At 34.1% G+C, this 17,681-nt stretch overlaps 1 protein-coding gene across 7 annotated transcripts; it reads right to left on the reverse strand.

Annotated features, from left to right (window-relative positions):
* Positions 1 to 393: 393 nt before the first annotated feature.
* Positions 394 to 13,740, reverse strand: LOC111998657 (protein TRANSPARENT TESTA 9). Of its 7 annotated transcripts, none has more exons than XM_065771866.1 (20): positions 11,255 to 11,334; positions 11,075 to 11,151; positions 10,850 to 10,983; positions 10,512 to 10,608; positions 10,288 to 10,345; positions 9,486 to 9,594; positions 9,255 to 9,375; positions 8,809 to 8,998; positions 8,381 to 8,721; positions 7,499 to 7,590; positions 7,321 to 7,376; positions 6,888 to 6,950; positions 6,549 to 6,698; positions 5,528 to 5,633; positions 5,192 to 5,266; positions 5,030 to 5,079; positions 3,796 to 3,952; positions 3,559 to 3,725; positions 1,963 to 2,258; positions 394 to 912 (listed from the first exon to the last, which is right to left on the reverse strand). In XM_065771866.1, the coding sequence occupies exons 2-19, from the start codon at positions 11,083 to 11,085 to the stop codon at positions 1,977 to 1,979; spliced, it is 2,259 nt and encodes a 752-aa protein (XP_065627938.1). In that variant the 5' UTR covers positions 11,086 to 11,151; positions 11,255 to 11,334; the 3' UTR covers positions 394 to 912; positions 1,963 to 1,976. The 7 variants fall into 7 exon arrangements, with proteins under 7 accessions (XP_065627938.1, XP_065627939.1, XP_065627940.1 ...); XM_065771867.1 differs by having other exon boundaries at positions 394 to 941; XM_065771868.1 differs by lacking the exon at positions 394 to 912 and adding an exon at positions 1,107 to 1,557.
* Positions 13,741 to 17,681: the final 3,941 nt, after the last annotated feature.

Below are 17,681 nucleotides of genomic sequence, written 5' to 3' on the forward strand. Positions count from 1 at the left end.
TTTGCCTAGGCTGCTTTACTTTTCTAAAGAATTTTACTTCCTTAGAAAATATTCCATGTATATGCTCTCTGCTGGTCAATTAGGATAGTGCCTTAACGTTGCAACTAGGTGTATGTAAAACCCAGTTGAGAAGGACCAGATAGAGTGGCATCTTCTATACCATGACTGCAAAAGCATTTTACTATAGATGATTAGATGTCAATAGGTATAAAGGGCAGAACCATGTGATGGAGTGTGCATACACAGCGCCTCTGTCAGTGACCCTAACATTATATAAACAATTCTCCAACGCTCCAGTCCGTATAAATTTCCATTTTCCACCATACAAAGAATATTTGAATGTATATTCCTTCCTCTTATGTGATCAATGACTTGAATGCATAAATTTCGACCTTATAGAATTTGAATGTTACGTGTTTTATTCCATACCCAAAAGAAAAGAATTGTCACACGTTTTAACTCGTTATTGGCAGTCATCACGCGTGTCGTAGCTAGCCCACTTTGTTAGAGTGGAGTACTGTCCGGAGATGATATGATTTATTCTCATTCATCCAAAATAAGGAAGTACATGTTCATCAAAAAATAAATAAATAAATAAGGAAGTACATGGTTTTCTTTCTTTCATCAAAAAAAGCACAGAGGACTTGACATCCAATAAGTCTTTTCCCTTTTCTGTATTTTAATTTCTTTGTCTTCGCTGTTAGTGCTTGAGAATATGCCCTTTCAGTGCCTCGGGATAAATATTAAGGTTGGAACTTTGATAATGATGTATTACTTTCCATCAAGGGCTCTCTGGCTGGAAGATGAACCAGTTTGATCCCCTATTTACAAAGAAACCGCGCTTGCCATGGGAGATGACAGATTTTAGTTACTTACGGTTGCCAAGCATTTCATTTCCTATCCAATGTAATACTGGCAAACGGCCAAACAATAAAAGCAATCTGTAAGGATGGAGAGTATGTAATCACTAATCAATGAAAAAGTTTCAACAACAGTAGCCAAATATTCAAAGGAATAACAAAGAGAGAAGTTTTTGATAGGGGAAAAAAACAAAGGGGGGAGAGAGAGAGAGAGAGAGAGAGAGAGAGAGAGAGAGAGAGAGAGAGAGAACAAAAATTTCAGACTTGGACCAATCCAACGTAACAGCTTCACAAATGCACAAATAAAAGCAGGCAGGGCCCAAGGCAGGATAGAACCATTTACTTTATTACAGAAACCCCATTTAGCAAGGGTATAAGCAAATCTGTTTTTGACTCTAGGAACCAAATTGAAGGAGAGTAGCGTGAAAGAGTAATTATTTATTAGGTACTTCCAGAATACAGTGACATCATACTTTCCTCTCACATCTATGGTGAATCCTACTAATTACAAAGTATCTAATAATTTTCCTTGTAGACAAGTCTGCAACTAGGTCTGACATTTCCTGAGACCCAATCCATATCAACATTAACCTCAACCCAATCTGAGGGAGGAGGCTCCTAAAAATCCTTGCGCCCCACATCTGCTCTCACCTCTTCCTCGTGTGTTTTCGGGGGTCAAGTCAAAGGGTCCGCACTCCTTTTCAAACAAAACCATATTTCTCATTTCGACAATCCATCACAAATCACAGCTGCAAATAAGGTAAATTGGGACTCAAAACATACCTTTGCCGAGCAACTCACAAGGTAGATTTACTAGCATGTTTACTCGTTTCGGGTCTCAATACTTTATAAAGCACACAAAATAAGTATAAGACACCTTTTTGGTTTCCCTTCTGCTAGAAAGTTACTTGGACATATTTCTATTATCTTTATATATTACATTGAAACCGCCTACTACATGCTTAAAAATATAACACAAAATAATGGATAGTGTCTTTATGGAGCTACTGATGCATTTGATGACAGAAACCACTACTGTGCAGAGCTGTCCTATCTATGTCACAAAAACAAAATAACAAAACTGTAAGCTAAGCTACAACACCTTGTATGTGAGCTTCACTCATCTTCAACATCTGATAAATTTCCAAGATAATCATCCTGAAGTAGTGGAGCAAGTATGCTTTCCACAAAGGATCTTTGTTTACTAGTTTCCTCAAGTATCAACAACCGAGCTGCCTCACAAGCTTTTGCAGTGGGAAAACCTAGTGTCCATTTCCCATCTGCAACATGATTGGACATCTTCAAGTGGTTGCTCCTAGCTTTGCTTGTATTGAATTTTGGGTCAAACTCTCTGATTCGGAGATGCAACCATGAAGGATGGTCGTTGTCTATCTTCGGCTGTATTAAGTGACAAATATGTTGCATCAGAATGTATTATCAAACATAGGGATCTAGCGCAGACACACACGTGTGCGCACACACACACATATATATAAAAGAGAATCATGAGTTTGTAGAACCCGCTTACATCTTTGGCTAAACTCCTAACTAAGCCTTTTCCTCAATAAGAGATAAAATTGAAAGAAAACATGCAGCAAAAAAAATTGCAAATTGTTTATGATAAAGGGAAAAGTGAACATGCTATAATTACAGAAAGACCATTGATGCCACTTCATAGCTCAAACCAATAATGGGAATACAAATTATACAACCAGGATATCCCTGCCAACCAAGACTGTCAACCCATGTGAGCACCCAAGCACCAAATCCAGGAAAGATGGTCAAACCCCATTAAAATCAGTGATCACACCACCAAGATCATGGATATAATGAGAGCAGTTATGCCCGTTACTTTAGAACCATTACTACCACAATGGAGGATGTCTAAAAACAAGGAAGCTTCCCATAGCAATATAACAACAGCTGTATATAAAGGACTCCAATCAAATACAGGAATGAGACAATCAGTGAACAGTTTCCTTCCTTGATCATATTTTCTAACTTACGCATTAGTGGGCCAATGCCACACCGATACCACTCCAACTTTCTCTCATTATTGGCATGTATCTTCTGGATCAATCCACTGTATAAACAACTGCATAAACTGTTTAAATCTGCCATACCTACAGTCACATCTCATTAGTCCTTCATTATTATCTTCAGAAGTGAGCACAACTACAATGCATTGCCCTCACCTAATCATTCCCATTCCTTTTCAATTGATGTTGTCGTGATAAAATAAACATGCAAATGGGTGATAGCTAACAATGCAAATTTTCTTGACTCTCAGATTGATTGACACCTGTTAAGTACAATACATGGTTTTTCTTTTTGCCTCCATCCTCCCCCTCCTTTTCAATCTAACCCGTCATAGTTCATTGCACAGCAGATACATAAGGTAATTGCAAAACTCTGCTGTAAACCATCTATATTTTCTTTTTTCGGGCAAAAGTCAATGTGTAAAAATTGAATGTTGGCATTGCAAAGCACAAGAGAATCAAGCACTCCAGCTGTAAACCTAATTGATATAATTTAGAATTTAAAGAAGAAAAAAAAAAAACAAGTATCTCCAAATGCTGCCCAAGAAAGGCCAAAGTTGATAATTGTCAACATCTTTACTTAAATCAATTTAATCATGTGGTCAGACCATCATCAACACTCTGAATGTTGACCAAAGTCGATCAGTATTGGGACTTACACTCAAGCCAGCCAATGGAGCAATAGCAATAACAACTCCTCGTTGACTGCGGAAGGGATGTTTCTCTGTGAGAAGCAATTTTCCAGTTGTTTCCCTTGCCACTGGAATCAGGTAGATATCCCTGATTCCTGCATTGGAAAATGCTATTCTGCAAGGGATTCCAGAGCCTGAAAAAGTTGTATGAAGTTAGAGAATAGTTAGACAGCTAACTGAAATTTTTCTGGAATGATACCCCACCTAAAGAGACATCTGATCCAAAGCTTGCAGATGGGGTATCTGAAGCATGACCTCTTCCAGAATCAGCAGTTGGACCATTCAGCATGTTCAGCACAGGTTTTTCAAGCAAGCTTCCTTTGAAAATAACAGCCTTAAGCTGAAGATGGAGAATGAAAACCTATAACACAAAATTATTATGAGATTTACAATAGCCCAGAAAACTTAAATAACGAATGAACAGTGCACAGTGGTATATAACATATAACATATTACAACTTTACAACAGAAAACAGGTTCTTCAAAAGTATGAGCTTGGGTTCAACCGGCAAACTAGAAATGCAATCACAAAGACAGAAGCAGATGTTTGTAATAGAGAAAGATTATTCAAATGAAATCACACAAACATATCAGCATGAATTTATGTACAAGAAAATAATTTTTTGGTTCAAAAATTATAACCTAAATTGATACAACCTAAGACAATCTCTACCAAGGAATATGTTAGCTGCAGAGATAAAGCTATAGACAACATGAATAGAAAAAGACAACACACAATGTGCTTAGGCAAGTATTCAGTCAAAGTACATCAATAATATTTAATTGACATTTCTAAACTCTCTTCGTCTACAGAACATGTCAATATAATCTATACACTAAGAACACTACAATTTCAACATTTCTGCCAGGTTGGACACCATCTGCACACCAAACCCACCCACATAGCATTCATTCTGCTCCAAGTTGAGTTAGACAATTTGTAGCCATACTGAAAACTGACCCATATTGGCATCCACATTAAATAGCTTAGAACCCTAATTATACTGAGAAGGCATCCTTTAAACAAAACTAAATGTTGCCAAAAAAAAAAAAACCTAGATTTCATTGATTGCCCAATGTATAAATTGCTTAAATGACAAACATCAATACAATACAACGCACCCAATAATATAGGTGGTTGAGCCTCAAGCTAACATCTGTAGTGAAGGCAAAAAAAGTTCAATTATTAGATGTCAGCCAATAGAAACCAAAAGTTAGTGTCTACTCTCTTTTTTGATGACAAGAAGGTTGTATCTCTCTCTCTCACTCTCAATACACCTATATGCTAAACTAACAGGGCTATTAAAAGACAAAATGAGCTCAAATCCCATTATAACAGGCCAATCAGAGTCATTCACCTCTAGCAAATTGAATTCAAAAAAATATAATAAAATGTTTTCAACAAAATAAATTTTTAATAAGATTTAATTTTAAAGACCTTCACAGCTTCTACCATCCTTTGCCAAGCAGAAACAGTAGTGGCATCACCTGCAATACGTAAATAATATTTGTTTACTCCAAAAAAGAACAATGTCTTGTAAGAGGAAGAAACTCAAATAATTACAATAATTAATTTTAATTAATATAAAAGGTACAATACCATCAGTGTCTTGTTGGCAGACAGCAATCTCTAACGCAAAAAAGGGATCTTTAAATTGGGATGATTCCTCAAGAGCTGTATCCAACATTAATATATATAAAACCAATCACATAAACTTTTTTTTTTTTTAATAAGAAATCAATCACATAAATTTTATAAAAAAATATATTCCCCTTCTTTTTTACTATAGTCTAACTTTGGTGACACCAAGCAGCAGGGCTAACTACAACAATCTCCTGAAGGGGCAAAATTTGCTCAAACCCTTAAGAGTTGATGCCCTGCTGCCTCTCAAGGAAAGATTCAGCCCCTAAATGAAGGAAATAAAATCATAAATACCTGTTTTACAGCTTAGCCATTCATTTCTGAGAGTATCTGGGATATAATCAAACCAGCATCCATCAAGTTCTTTACGAAGGCGTTCACGAGACTGCTCATATGAAGTCTGTCAATGAAAACTAAAAAATATAGAACTTTAGATAGTTTGAGACCTTAAAATCATGTGATTTGCATGGAAAATATCAATGCAAAAGAATGTGGCAATGTTCTCTATTTATTTCAGCATGTGACAAACTCCCATGATTGATAACCAAATGCAAGATGAGTCCTGAGTCCTGAGTACTGAGTCCTAAATCTGAACATTATACAATAACAACAAACAAAGCCTTAGTCCCAAAATTTCGGAAAAAACAACTATGGATCCTCAACAGGTTAGTTAGGGTCAGCCGTATATATTATTTTCCTCCATTCTACTCTATCTATAGTCATACTCTTTGTTAGTCCCTTAATTGCCAAGTCCTTTTTTCATACTTCTACTAATTTTGGTCTTCCTCTACCTTTTTTGGTTCCCTCAACTTGGATCAACTCGCTCTTTCTTACTGGTGAATTAGTCAATCTCTTCTGAACATGACCAAACCATCTTAAGCGACTCTCCCTCATCTTTTCATCTATATAGGGGGCTACCCTATCTTTAAGCAATTTTTTTCATTTCAAACCCTATCTTTCCATATATTTCCACTTATCCATCTTAACATTCTCATTTCAGCTACACTCATTTTATGAATATGTTGCTTTTTAATCACCTAAAGTTGAGCATATAGCAATCTTATAAAATTATTATGTAAATATGAATTACATTTTAGGTGTCTTGAGTTAAAGGAATATGACAATCATACGAGTAGAAACTAAGCAAATCATGAAGACAGGGTGAGTTTCAGAAAATCCATCACTCTATCAAAGTTTCAAAAGAAAAAGTACTTCAAATATCACAACCAGGAAAAACAAAGAAACTTACAAGTTGCAGTCAATTAAAAATAAATTTTTATTAACATAATGTACACCAGATCAGTTAAATACTTACATTGAATAGGTGAAAATTAAGATCATTCACTGTCTTCCCTTTAGAAATCTGAGAAATCAGTAGCTTCCGCAAGAACCACCCTGTATGCCATTGTATTAGTACAGACAATGGTGGTTGGCTTGCTAAAATCTTCAACAATGCATTTAAAATCTGTAAAATGAAAGAAAATGTAAATTCATAATGAGATTGAAAGCCCTACTGAACCAGGACATTCCAGGTTACCATTTAAGAGGTTAATCAACATCAGCTAGTTGAAACCCCCAAAAAGTAATAAAATGAAATGCATTCCTAATATAAAATTAAAACAATAACACAACAATTATTAAATCAAACATTTACCTGGGGCATAAATTTCACAAAAATACTTCCATCCGCTACTTGTGAAGCTGACAAGTCATGATTCTGTAGATGAATATACCAATACTGTTAAAGAAAAATATCAAAGGATTCTGGGTCTAAATCATCTCAAAAGCACATATAATTGTCAAAAATGGAGGTTAATTCTACTACTTTTTCATGTAAGCACATATAGAACAGAGAATGGTTAGTTAAGAAATATATTATATATTTCCTATAACTGGAAGTATTATTTGCTTCCTCATGGCTAAGAGTGGGGACAACAAGACCAATGTAGCGGACAATGAGAAAAGTGGTAGTAGTGGTAGTAAATCCCATCATTATTGATGATAAAGAAACCTTGATTCAGGTACATGTTTAGATGAAAATAAAATTGATCCACCCAGATGAGCAGTAATGCAGTATTGATACTTACCACTATATCCTGAATTCTGCTTAGCCCAATCATTGAAGCTAGCAAATAATCAAGATCTGCACATACACAGAACACACATGAAACAAACAAACAAACAAACAAATGAACAGCACAAAGATGAAAAAGTAAAAGAGAGAAAGCCAAATACTCTACACATTCCAAAGTAATAAATGGATACCTTTACTTTCTGCTAAAATGAGCAATAAAAATAGAGATGCTAGCAGCAGACTGTGATTATTGTCGGCAAAAATATGTGCAAGTACCCCACCCCTGCAACAGTTAAAACTTTCATAAATAATATAAATATACATGGTAGTTCTCACCATTCCTACAATAAGGAAAACAAACTTAGCATGAAAGGCTCTTCATCCAGATGTCAAACATAGCCCATGATGCTATTTGCCACAGATGTCAAACTCAATTACCTGAGTAGCTTAAAAGTCTCCCTAAACTAACACCAAAATGATACGATGGAAGATATGGGCCACAGAAGTGGGAATTATTCACACACAAAAAAAGTGGTCATACAGCAACTAACTTGCTATGCTCAACGCTTAACATTGCATTGCTCTCAAGAGCTTTGCAATCAGAGATAAGTATGACCTTGATATCACTGCATTGCTCTCTAGATGAACTTTACCATCATCCTTTAGTTAAATATTTTGGAAAGGAAATCAGTATACAAATAAAATCAGCAAACCTCCATGACAAAACTATTATTCTACCTTTTGGGTGGAAAAAAGTTTAGCACTTGCAATGAATTATCTTCCAAAGTAACTAATAATGGAATCATGCTAAGATTCAAATTTTGAACAACAACCATAACCTATATGTCAGAGACATTCGTCCTATTTTGAGAAATAATCAATTAATTTCATCGATTTTTATTTCCTACAATATTAGTTAAATATTATTAATCCAAGAGTATCACAGGAATAAAATAAAGAAAGAACAGGGGAAAAAATGAAACAGTGAAATAAGGGTGTTCTACTTTCAAAGTTCCAAAGAATATGAGCTTGATTACTTGAATGTAAAAGATCAGTTTTCATCATGGACTCACCTTTCTACACAGTCATCATTCTGAAGGCCACTTATCAATTGAGAATTAGATGATAAGTACTCTGCCAAATGCCCAAACAAATTGTTGCTTTTGAAGTTTTCTGCTCCTTCAGACTCAGGACCAGAGCATACCCTCTTTTCCATATCATTCAAATGGTCTAGAAATGAACTAGCATTACAAACACCATCAACTGTGTCCCCTTTCATAGCATCTCCCACACTTAAGGTCATATAAGGATATAGAATAACACCGGCCACAGCATTTACCATGCTTTTTCCATCGACAACTTGAAGAAGACGAGAAACTATGTACAGAGAAGTGACTGATGATATATTTGACCCCTAGAGAAAATATAAAAATAGTGTTGAATGAACACATCATACATAAAAATTGTACGGAGAGAAAGAGTTAAGGGGAAGATATCTCACATCATTCTGCCTTAACTGCAGTAATGGAAGCAATGTAGGAAAAACAAGCAAGCTGAAAAGATTTTGCGAGATTAATCTATTCAAACGATACTCGCCGACACTTAGTATGTCTTTCAAGTAGTAAATATCATCTACAATTTTATCAGTTTCCAGAACTAGTTCATTTCTCCTCTCACGGGTGGATGTTTCCCTGCATAAATGACAAGCAATTTTTTTTCCCTTAAATAGATACTTAAACATGCCAAACTATAATTTACCAAATGACTAGATTTCTCTTAAAATTTGAGAAACATACTCTTTAAAGAACTAGTTCATTTCTCCTCTCACGGGTGGATGTTTCCCTGCATAAATGACAAGCAATTTTTTTTCCCTTAAATAGATACTTAAACATGCCAAACTATAATTTACCAAATGACTAGATTTCTCTTAAAATTTGAGAAACATACTCTTTAAAATGTAGAAGGGTGTCTAGATGAAAGCATTGCTCCTTCAACCTACAAACCAAGTCTGAGAAGTACTTGGAGACTGGAGGAGTTGTTATAAATTGATAGACCATATCATCGCTCACTGCATAATCAAAATGATACTGTTGCAAGATATCACAAATGTATCTTATATCCAATATTTGGCGTATATCTTCTACTTGGAGAAGATGGAAAAAGATAATGACACAATACCATTGTATATGTTGAGAGTTAATGCACGTACAGCCGTCTGAATCATCTTTTCCCCATGCCGAGCAAACTTAAGAGCTTCATTATACAGGGGAAATGAGACTACAGCGTCCTGCAATGGGAGAGACATGATTCCAAAATAAATGAAGGGAAAAAAAACTGAACAAAATACATATAAAGAGAGCAATGGCATTTGACGCATGCATGCAAGAACAATGACAGACACATGCAAATATAATTCAGACTCCTGATCAAATAATTGTGATACTGTATAATTCAGTTCTCATGTTAAAACCTATACTTCTTCTTTGAGTTAATTCAACAGAGAAACCGCAAACATGGAGAGGTAGAACATGCCAATTTATTATTGAATGTAGTGATTTTCATCCTCCCATAAATTGAGGGAAAAAAAGTTAACCTGGCCTAAAAGATAATAATTAAGCATAATGTGCCTTTAACCTATGAATGGCATCACATGCCTCTAAAGAAAAAAGGAAATGAACGTCTGCGCAAGAAATAGAAATGGGGAAGACATGGCACACCACTAAGTTCATGTTCTAGCCTAACAAACTTTACCCAACATGGCCTCAAACCAAAGTCTTCCTTTCTTTTCTAGACTTGCAATTATAATAACCAAATGCCTTAATCTCTGTAATTGCATTTTCTCATCCATCACAAAACCATATTTAGGATAAGATTTAACACACAACCTTTCATGCCAAAATGCATATGCCATGGCCTTAGTAGGCAAATGATACATAACCGTAATTACAATATATCTAACAAAGCATAAGCTTTAACATACCCCATGAACCTTCACAAGAAGGCAAAGTGTGTCTCTGTTTATTTTGCTGCTCACTGCCCTGATCCAAGAAAGAACCAACAAGGTCAGGAAAGTAGTCAAGAAAAGTTAACATTCCTTGTTCAACAATTTGAAACAAATTACCATAGCAAGAAAAGGGATTAAATGTAAAGCAGCTCGAGTATTTTACCAAAATTCAGTTAGAGCGAGAGAGAGAGGATTAAAACCTTAAAAATGATACATAATATGGAGCTAGATCTCCCCCATCAAATTCGTACTGATGTTCTATGATGCTGTTAATGTAATCATTGCTTAAACAGTAGTCTGCATCATGCAACCACAAAATGCATCACAAATTTGTATTAGCAGTAGTCACAGGACAAGCCAACATAAACATTTGATAAGAGAAGAAAAGGGAATAAAAGCTTCAGGCTCATTGTTTACGAAGGAAAAAAAAAGCCTTTCAGCCTGATCATAGCTTTGATAATCCTCCTCTCAAAAGCCCAAATCCATGATTATGGACAGGAAAAAAAAGGAGAGATAAGGATAGAACCTAAGGTCTTACATATCGCATGCTCGCTATCCATATTTTGAATCATTATGCTTAGGTACTGTAGTAATGGTGCCTCGATCCTTGCATTTTTGCCAATTTTTAGCACACGAACAAATTCAGCTAAAACTTGGTATTCCATGAAACATCTGCAATATTTTAAAAGTAGCTATTACAACATTGTCGAGATACTCAGAACCATAACCTCGTAGAGAAAGCTGAATCATTATTAATTCATACTCGAATATCATCGGATCTTGTCTATCGCCATACGTGACTATCTCAACTATAGACTGCAGTAAATCTATTACCAATTCCTGGATTGAACAGATCAAGTGAAGACAAGTTAATACAAAAAAATAATTTTCACGTGTTATATCATATTATCAAATGAAATTATTGAAAATTCAACTGAATTACCCTGTTATGCTTATGTACAACTTTGATCCCCCGCAGTTCATTGATTACGTATCTATATCCACAGCAAGATCAAACAAGCTCTTAGTAATAGTACCCGAAAACAACAACAACAACAACAACAACAACAATCATTAAAAAAATAATAACATTGAAAAGAAACTTCATTACCAAGTGAAATTTCTTTCTTAAAAAATGCAAACTAACCTAAAGTGATATCAATATATCATAGACCTTTTCTTGAAGCTTTTAAAAGCCCTAAACTAAACCACTTATATGAATCATACTCAACACCCGAACATAAATAATTGGTTACAATGCAAAACTCACCCTCTAAGTTTCTTCAAAATTCATTTCAATTCTCTAACTTCGCTTTCGTTCATTTCAGTCTTCTAAGTTTCAAATTTATTCAATTAAATCCTTTCCGCAACATTTGTTACAATCTTTTGAAAAAAAAAATGGAAAATATTTTTCAATCATTAATTGAATTTTTTTTAATTTAAAAATTTGGAAAATTAACCATAACATATAACAAAAGTTGATGGAAAAACCTTAATTGAATAAATTTGAAAGTAGAGAACTGAAATGAATTTTGGTGAAACATAGAGGGTGGACAGGCTCATTGTTTACGAAGGAAAAAAAAAGCCTTTCAGCCTGATCATAGCTTTGATAATCCTCCTCTCAAAAGCCCAAATCCATGATTATGGACAGGAAAAAAAAGGAGAGATAAGGATAGAACCTAAGGTCTTACATATCGCATGCTCGCTATCCATATTTTGAATCATTATGCTTAGGTACTGTAGTAATGGTGCCTCGATCCTTGCATTTTTGCCAATTTTTAGCACACGAACAAATTCAGCTAAAACTTGGTATTCCATGAAACATCTGCAATATTTTAAAAGTAGCTATTACAACATTGTCGAGATACTCAGAACCATAACCTCGTAGAGAAAGCTGAATCATTATTAATTCATACTCGAATATCATCGGATCTTGTCTATCGCCATACGTGACTATCTCAACTATAGACTGCAGTAAATCTATTACCAATTCCTGGATTGAACAGATCAAGTGAAAACAAGTTAATACAAAAAAAGAATTTTCACGTGTTATATCATATTATCAAATGAAATTATTGAAAATTCAACTGAATTACCCTGTTATGCTTATGTACAACTTTGATCCCCCGCAGTTCATTGATTACGTATCTATATCCACAACAAGATCAAACAAGCTCTTAGTAATAGTACCCGAAAACAACAACAACAACAACAACAACAACAATCATTAAAAAAATAATAACATTGAAAAGAAACTTCATTACCAAGTGAAATTTCTTTCTTAAAAAATGCAAACTAACCTAAAGTGATATCAATATATCATAGACCTTTTCTTGAAGCTTTTAAAAGCCCTAAACTAAACCACTTATATGAATCATACTCAACACCCGAACATAAATAATTGGTTACAATGCAAAACTCACCCTCTAAGTTTCTTCAAAATTCATTTCAATTCTCTAACTTCGCTTTCGTTCATTTCAGTCTTCTAAGTTTCAAATTTATTCAATTAAATCCTTTCCGCAACATTTGTTACAATCTTTTGAAAAAAAAAATGGAAAATATTTTTCAATCATTAATTGAATTTTTTTTAATTTAAAAATTTGAAAAATTAACCATAACATATAACAAAAGTTGATGGAAAAACCTTAATTGAATAAATTTGAAAGTAGAGAACTGAAATGAATTTTGGTGAAACATAGAGGGTGGATTTTGCATTTTAACCTAAATAATTAACCATTCTATTTCTTCCTTGATATCGACTTAGAGTAGGTTACAGTCAACCCAACTGATAAAATCTCTTATCATCAAATAAGAGATTTGAGTTTCGATCCTCACCTATATCAAAAACTGGTGTCTTGGTTTGATAAGAAAAAGCTCCCATCAGTCAGGTGCGGAAGTCATAGGTTAGAAATCTAATGCTAATTTGGTTATTAACGCAGAAAATACTATTTAGTACATTGCTAATTAAGCTGAACATGGCTCTAAAGCTTAAATTTTCTAATAAAACCTAATCAGTTGCGGAATCAATTAGTTAAATCGTAAATCTATTGCATGTGATGTGAATGGAAATTCTAGGAGATTAAAATTCATAGCACGAAACGAAAATTTGAAAACTATTAGGAACTTACTTGAAGTGTTGGAGCGAAAAGCGATCGATGGATCGCCAGAAAGAGCGCCACATGGTGAGGTATCGATGGCAGATCTGGTTGTGGGATAAGCACTAAAACGGAGAAGAAGAAACGTTGGAGAAGTGAGAATTTGGGGGAAAACGAGTGTGCGTGTGTGTGTGGGGGTTTTGGTTTGTACACGTTTGGTTTGGCCGTTTGTTGGTGGTGGTGGTTTTGCTTGTTGAATTGAAATCTGGCAACCAACTTTCAACGTTTTGGGGTTTTCTTTTCTTTTTTTATATTTTAGTTTTTAGGCGGTTGATAGAGAAGTTTTTTCTTTTCTTTTCTTTTCTTTTTTTTTTTTCTTTTTTTGGTGAGAAACAATTGATAGAGAAGTAAGGTGAAGGAAAAGAGTCGGTTCGAGTTGAAAATTGAAAATTAAAAAATAGTAAAGAGTTTGACTTCAAATGCGTTTGGAGTCTAGACTTTAACCCAAAAAAAATGACACCGTCGGCAGTTTACGGCATTGAATTCGAGACAAGTTGGAGATATTTTACTAATATTAATAGAGTCATACTAACGAGCACCCTAAAAACACTCATTAATAATTCATTTTAAAAAAATTTTGATACCACTTTTATAGAAAAATAAAAAAATTATCAAAATATTAATTACTTTTTTTTCATTTCTCATAAAAACTTTCTTTAAATGGATTATTAAGAAGCGCCCGAAGGGCACTCGTTAGCATTTTCCATCTTAATAAGATGACTCTAACATTAATGAGATAAAGATGAAATATAAACAGAAAATGTATCAAAAATAAATAAAGAAATAAATATAAACAATTAAAGATAGTAATAAAATTCTGTCTCTTGCAACCTTTTTTTTTTTTAGAAAATTTCAACCTATGACGTCCACTCCTAACGATAGCTCTTTATCATTAAACCAAAATACCAATCAATTTTTGGTGTAAGGGGGGATTAAATCACAGATCTATTATACAACCATCAGAAACTTTACCAGTTGAGCTAACTGGAACCCACGGTCTCTTGCAACCTAGTAACCAAAAAAAAAATAGTAATAATATAGATATATATATATATATATATAATTACAATATTATATGCATAAATAAGTTTTGTTTTTTTTTTTTTTTTTTTTTTTTTAGAATCAATGCATAAATAAGTTAAGTATATGTTAGATAAAAGATGTTTATATCCATAGGGCGGGGGCGGGTAAGGGTATTAAGATAGGGTAAAGTAAGCAAAACTTATCACACCTTATCATCTTTTCGAGATGGAAAAAAAAACGGGATAAGGCAAGTCAGGTAGTAGAGTTTTTGCCATTCCTAAAATCAAACCCTAGTTTTTGCCATTTTAAAGTGTAGACTTTATATGTCTTAACAATTTAACCCCTTCACCCTTATATTTTTTTTTTTTCCTAAAACATTAACAAATCAACCTATAGATTGAAGGAAAATTATTTTTAGAACCCATAAAACACAAATGTCATCGTTTGACTTATAGGTGTTCATAGGTCGGGTTGGAGAATTTTTCAACCCAACCTATTACTTGTGTAGAAACCACCCATTGGATTGAGTTGGGTTGGTGGGTTTTGCATACATGTTTGATGTATTTTAAAATTTTTGAGTTTTTTTCATCACTTATTTAAACACATTTTTTAATAAAAAATTACAATTGTATAATATGGTTAAATTATATATCCAAATTCTCATATTCATCAAAACTAATTCTTAAAATACCAAGATTAATAAACTTAAAAATTAAAATAAGGTAATAAATTAAATTTATATACATGGTGTATTGGTTTGGATTAGATGGATTGAAAAACTATTAACCCAAACTTAACCCAACTCAAGGCTTAAAATAAAATTTCAAGCCAACCCAACTCACAAAAACCAACCCAAAGCCTCAGGGTTATGTGGGTTAGATCATTTTGCCAGGTTGGTGGATTTGATACACACATCTAGTTTGCTTATGCTACTATATTAATTTTTTATCTTTACTATCCTTATTGTTATTTCTTTTTATTTTATCCATGTTCTACCCTCCTTAGGTTTCCTCTATAATGTGGAGAAAAAGACAAATCTCTCATAACAAAATCGTGTTATTTGGAGTTTTTAGACACCATGAAAATTCTANGGAATGATTGATTAAATTGTTATAGATTATAAAATTAGAGGTTTAAAATGGTAAAATTAAAATGTCAGAGTTTAATTTGTCACGAGTGACAAAATTTTGGATTTTTTTTTGTTGGTTGGATTTTTCCATATAAATATATACTAAATAAGAAGTTAAGATTTAAAACATTTTGACATAAAGAATAAATGAAACATACCAACTTCAACAGTACAATGGAGGAACCCATTCTTCACATTGAACCCATACTTTATTTTATTTTTATTTTTATTGGGATAAAGTTTCTATTTCAAACTCTTCCTATATTTTTTTATTAAATATGATTTTTGACAAATCCACCATAAGATTGTTTTTTCTTATTATATCTTTCATGCTTACAAAATTTCAAAAAGATAAAAGACTAATAATTTTGTAATCAATCAAATGTTTAAATTTTAAGTTTTTGTAATTTTAAATTATACATAAAAAAATAAGTTTATTTATCGAATAGTAAATAACATCTTTTTTGAATGAAACTTGACATGCAAGTTAAGAACATAAAGAGTGTGCAATTTAATTGTTAAATTATCAAAATATGTATTCATGTTAATTTTTTAATGAGAGCTTAAAAGGTTTTGAGAAATTTTATCAATTTGTAAGACGAATAGCAAATTTTCTTAAAAGACAAACCTATATGTACAACCTGAGCAAGAACTTCAAAACATGGATGGGTTTCCTCCAACCAAATGGAGATGGGTTACAATTCTTAAACAAAATTGCCAATCCTACTCTTATACTTTGTTTGTTTCAATGGAAAACCTTATGTAAAGATAGTTTTTTACATTTTTCGGCATTTGATAGCATAAAAAAATTGGTCAATGGAAAACCTTAACAAAAGTAAGGTTTATTTTCTATAGGTTGTTTTCTAGAAAAAAAAAAAATTCAGAAAACAATCTCTCTCTCGTGCACTTCATCGCTCCTATAAATAATTCTATTCTTTTGTGCACAGGAAACAAAAATTAATTTCACACTAGGTTGGTCATAGAGCAAAGCTTGTTCAGCAATGGCTGTAACATCCTCGCTTCCATAGTAATCATAGCTGGCTTTGAATGGGTAACCTTTATCATCACTGGGTGGAAAATTTTGGGTGCAAAATAAACAATTGCACTTCGAAAAATTTGGGTTCCAGTCTTCCAGAATTAGAAGATTCCTTTATAAGATTGTCACGCCACTCCTTAAAGAGCCACCAGAGGTTTGGCATGAAATTTGATAAGTGAAGTAGGTTGTAGGGATTAAATCTGAAGGGAATTTTTCAGCTTTAGATGAACGCCAATAACCACCTTTGGTAACAGGACAAGATGATGAGGCATCTTTGAGTGGCTTAGCCATTGAACGGAATAGGCTGCAGATGGTGAAGTTGGCTTTGCTCTATGACCCCTCTCTCTTTTTTGTGCATGTCTATATATATATATAGATATATATATGTGGGGCCTGTGGGCCTGGTAACCTCGGTCCACTTTACATCTGGCCCAGGGCCCATGCCGAGGAAGAAGTATTATACGAAGACGATGAATGAAGGCCTAAGCTCTTAGAATCCCCGCTGAGGATATCCCTATCCTCGGCAAACCGAGACTAACCCCAAGTGGTGGGGGGGACGAGCCCAGGACAGGTTGTCACCTCCATAATAAATGCGCTCACCTAATCCCATGGCCACACTAATGGAGATGTGACTCCTAAACTGGATAACCTTGGTCACTGTAAATCACTTGAGTACTGATAGTACAGCTGATGGGACGAACGGTCAAAAGGAAAGCGCATGGATGATCAACAAATGGAAGAAAGAGAAGAAAGGAAGAGAGCTATATAAGAAGAACCAATAAAGCGCCAAAAAGGGGGGGAGAGGGAGAAAGAAAAAGGGAAAAGGAGGAAGCTCCTCGGATGAGCGCCGAGGAGCGACCTTAAAGGGCAGCCTAGATGGCTCGACCTCCGATGGTGGGAAATTCTGTTTTTAGCGTTGCCTGTCTATTAGGGCCTAGTTCTTCATCCTACTTTCTAAAAATGTATTGTTTGGGCTTGTTGGGTTAGAAGTCCATCCCTATTCAGGGTCCGATCCGATTTGAGTCCC

The sequence above is a fragment of the Quercus suber genome, unplaced genomic scaffold (assembly GCF_002906115.3).
Source record: "Quercus suber isolate HL8 unplaced genomic scaffold, Cork oak 2.0 scaffold_50, whole genome shotgun sequence".
NCBI lineage: Eukaryota > Viridiplantae > Streptophyta > Magnoliopsida > Fagales > Fagaceae > Quercus > Quercus suber.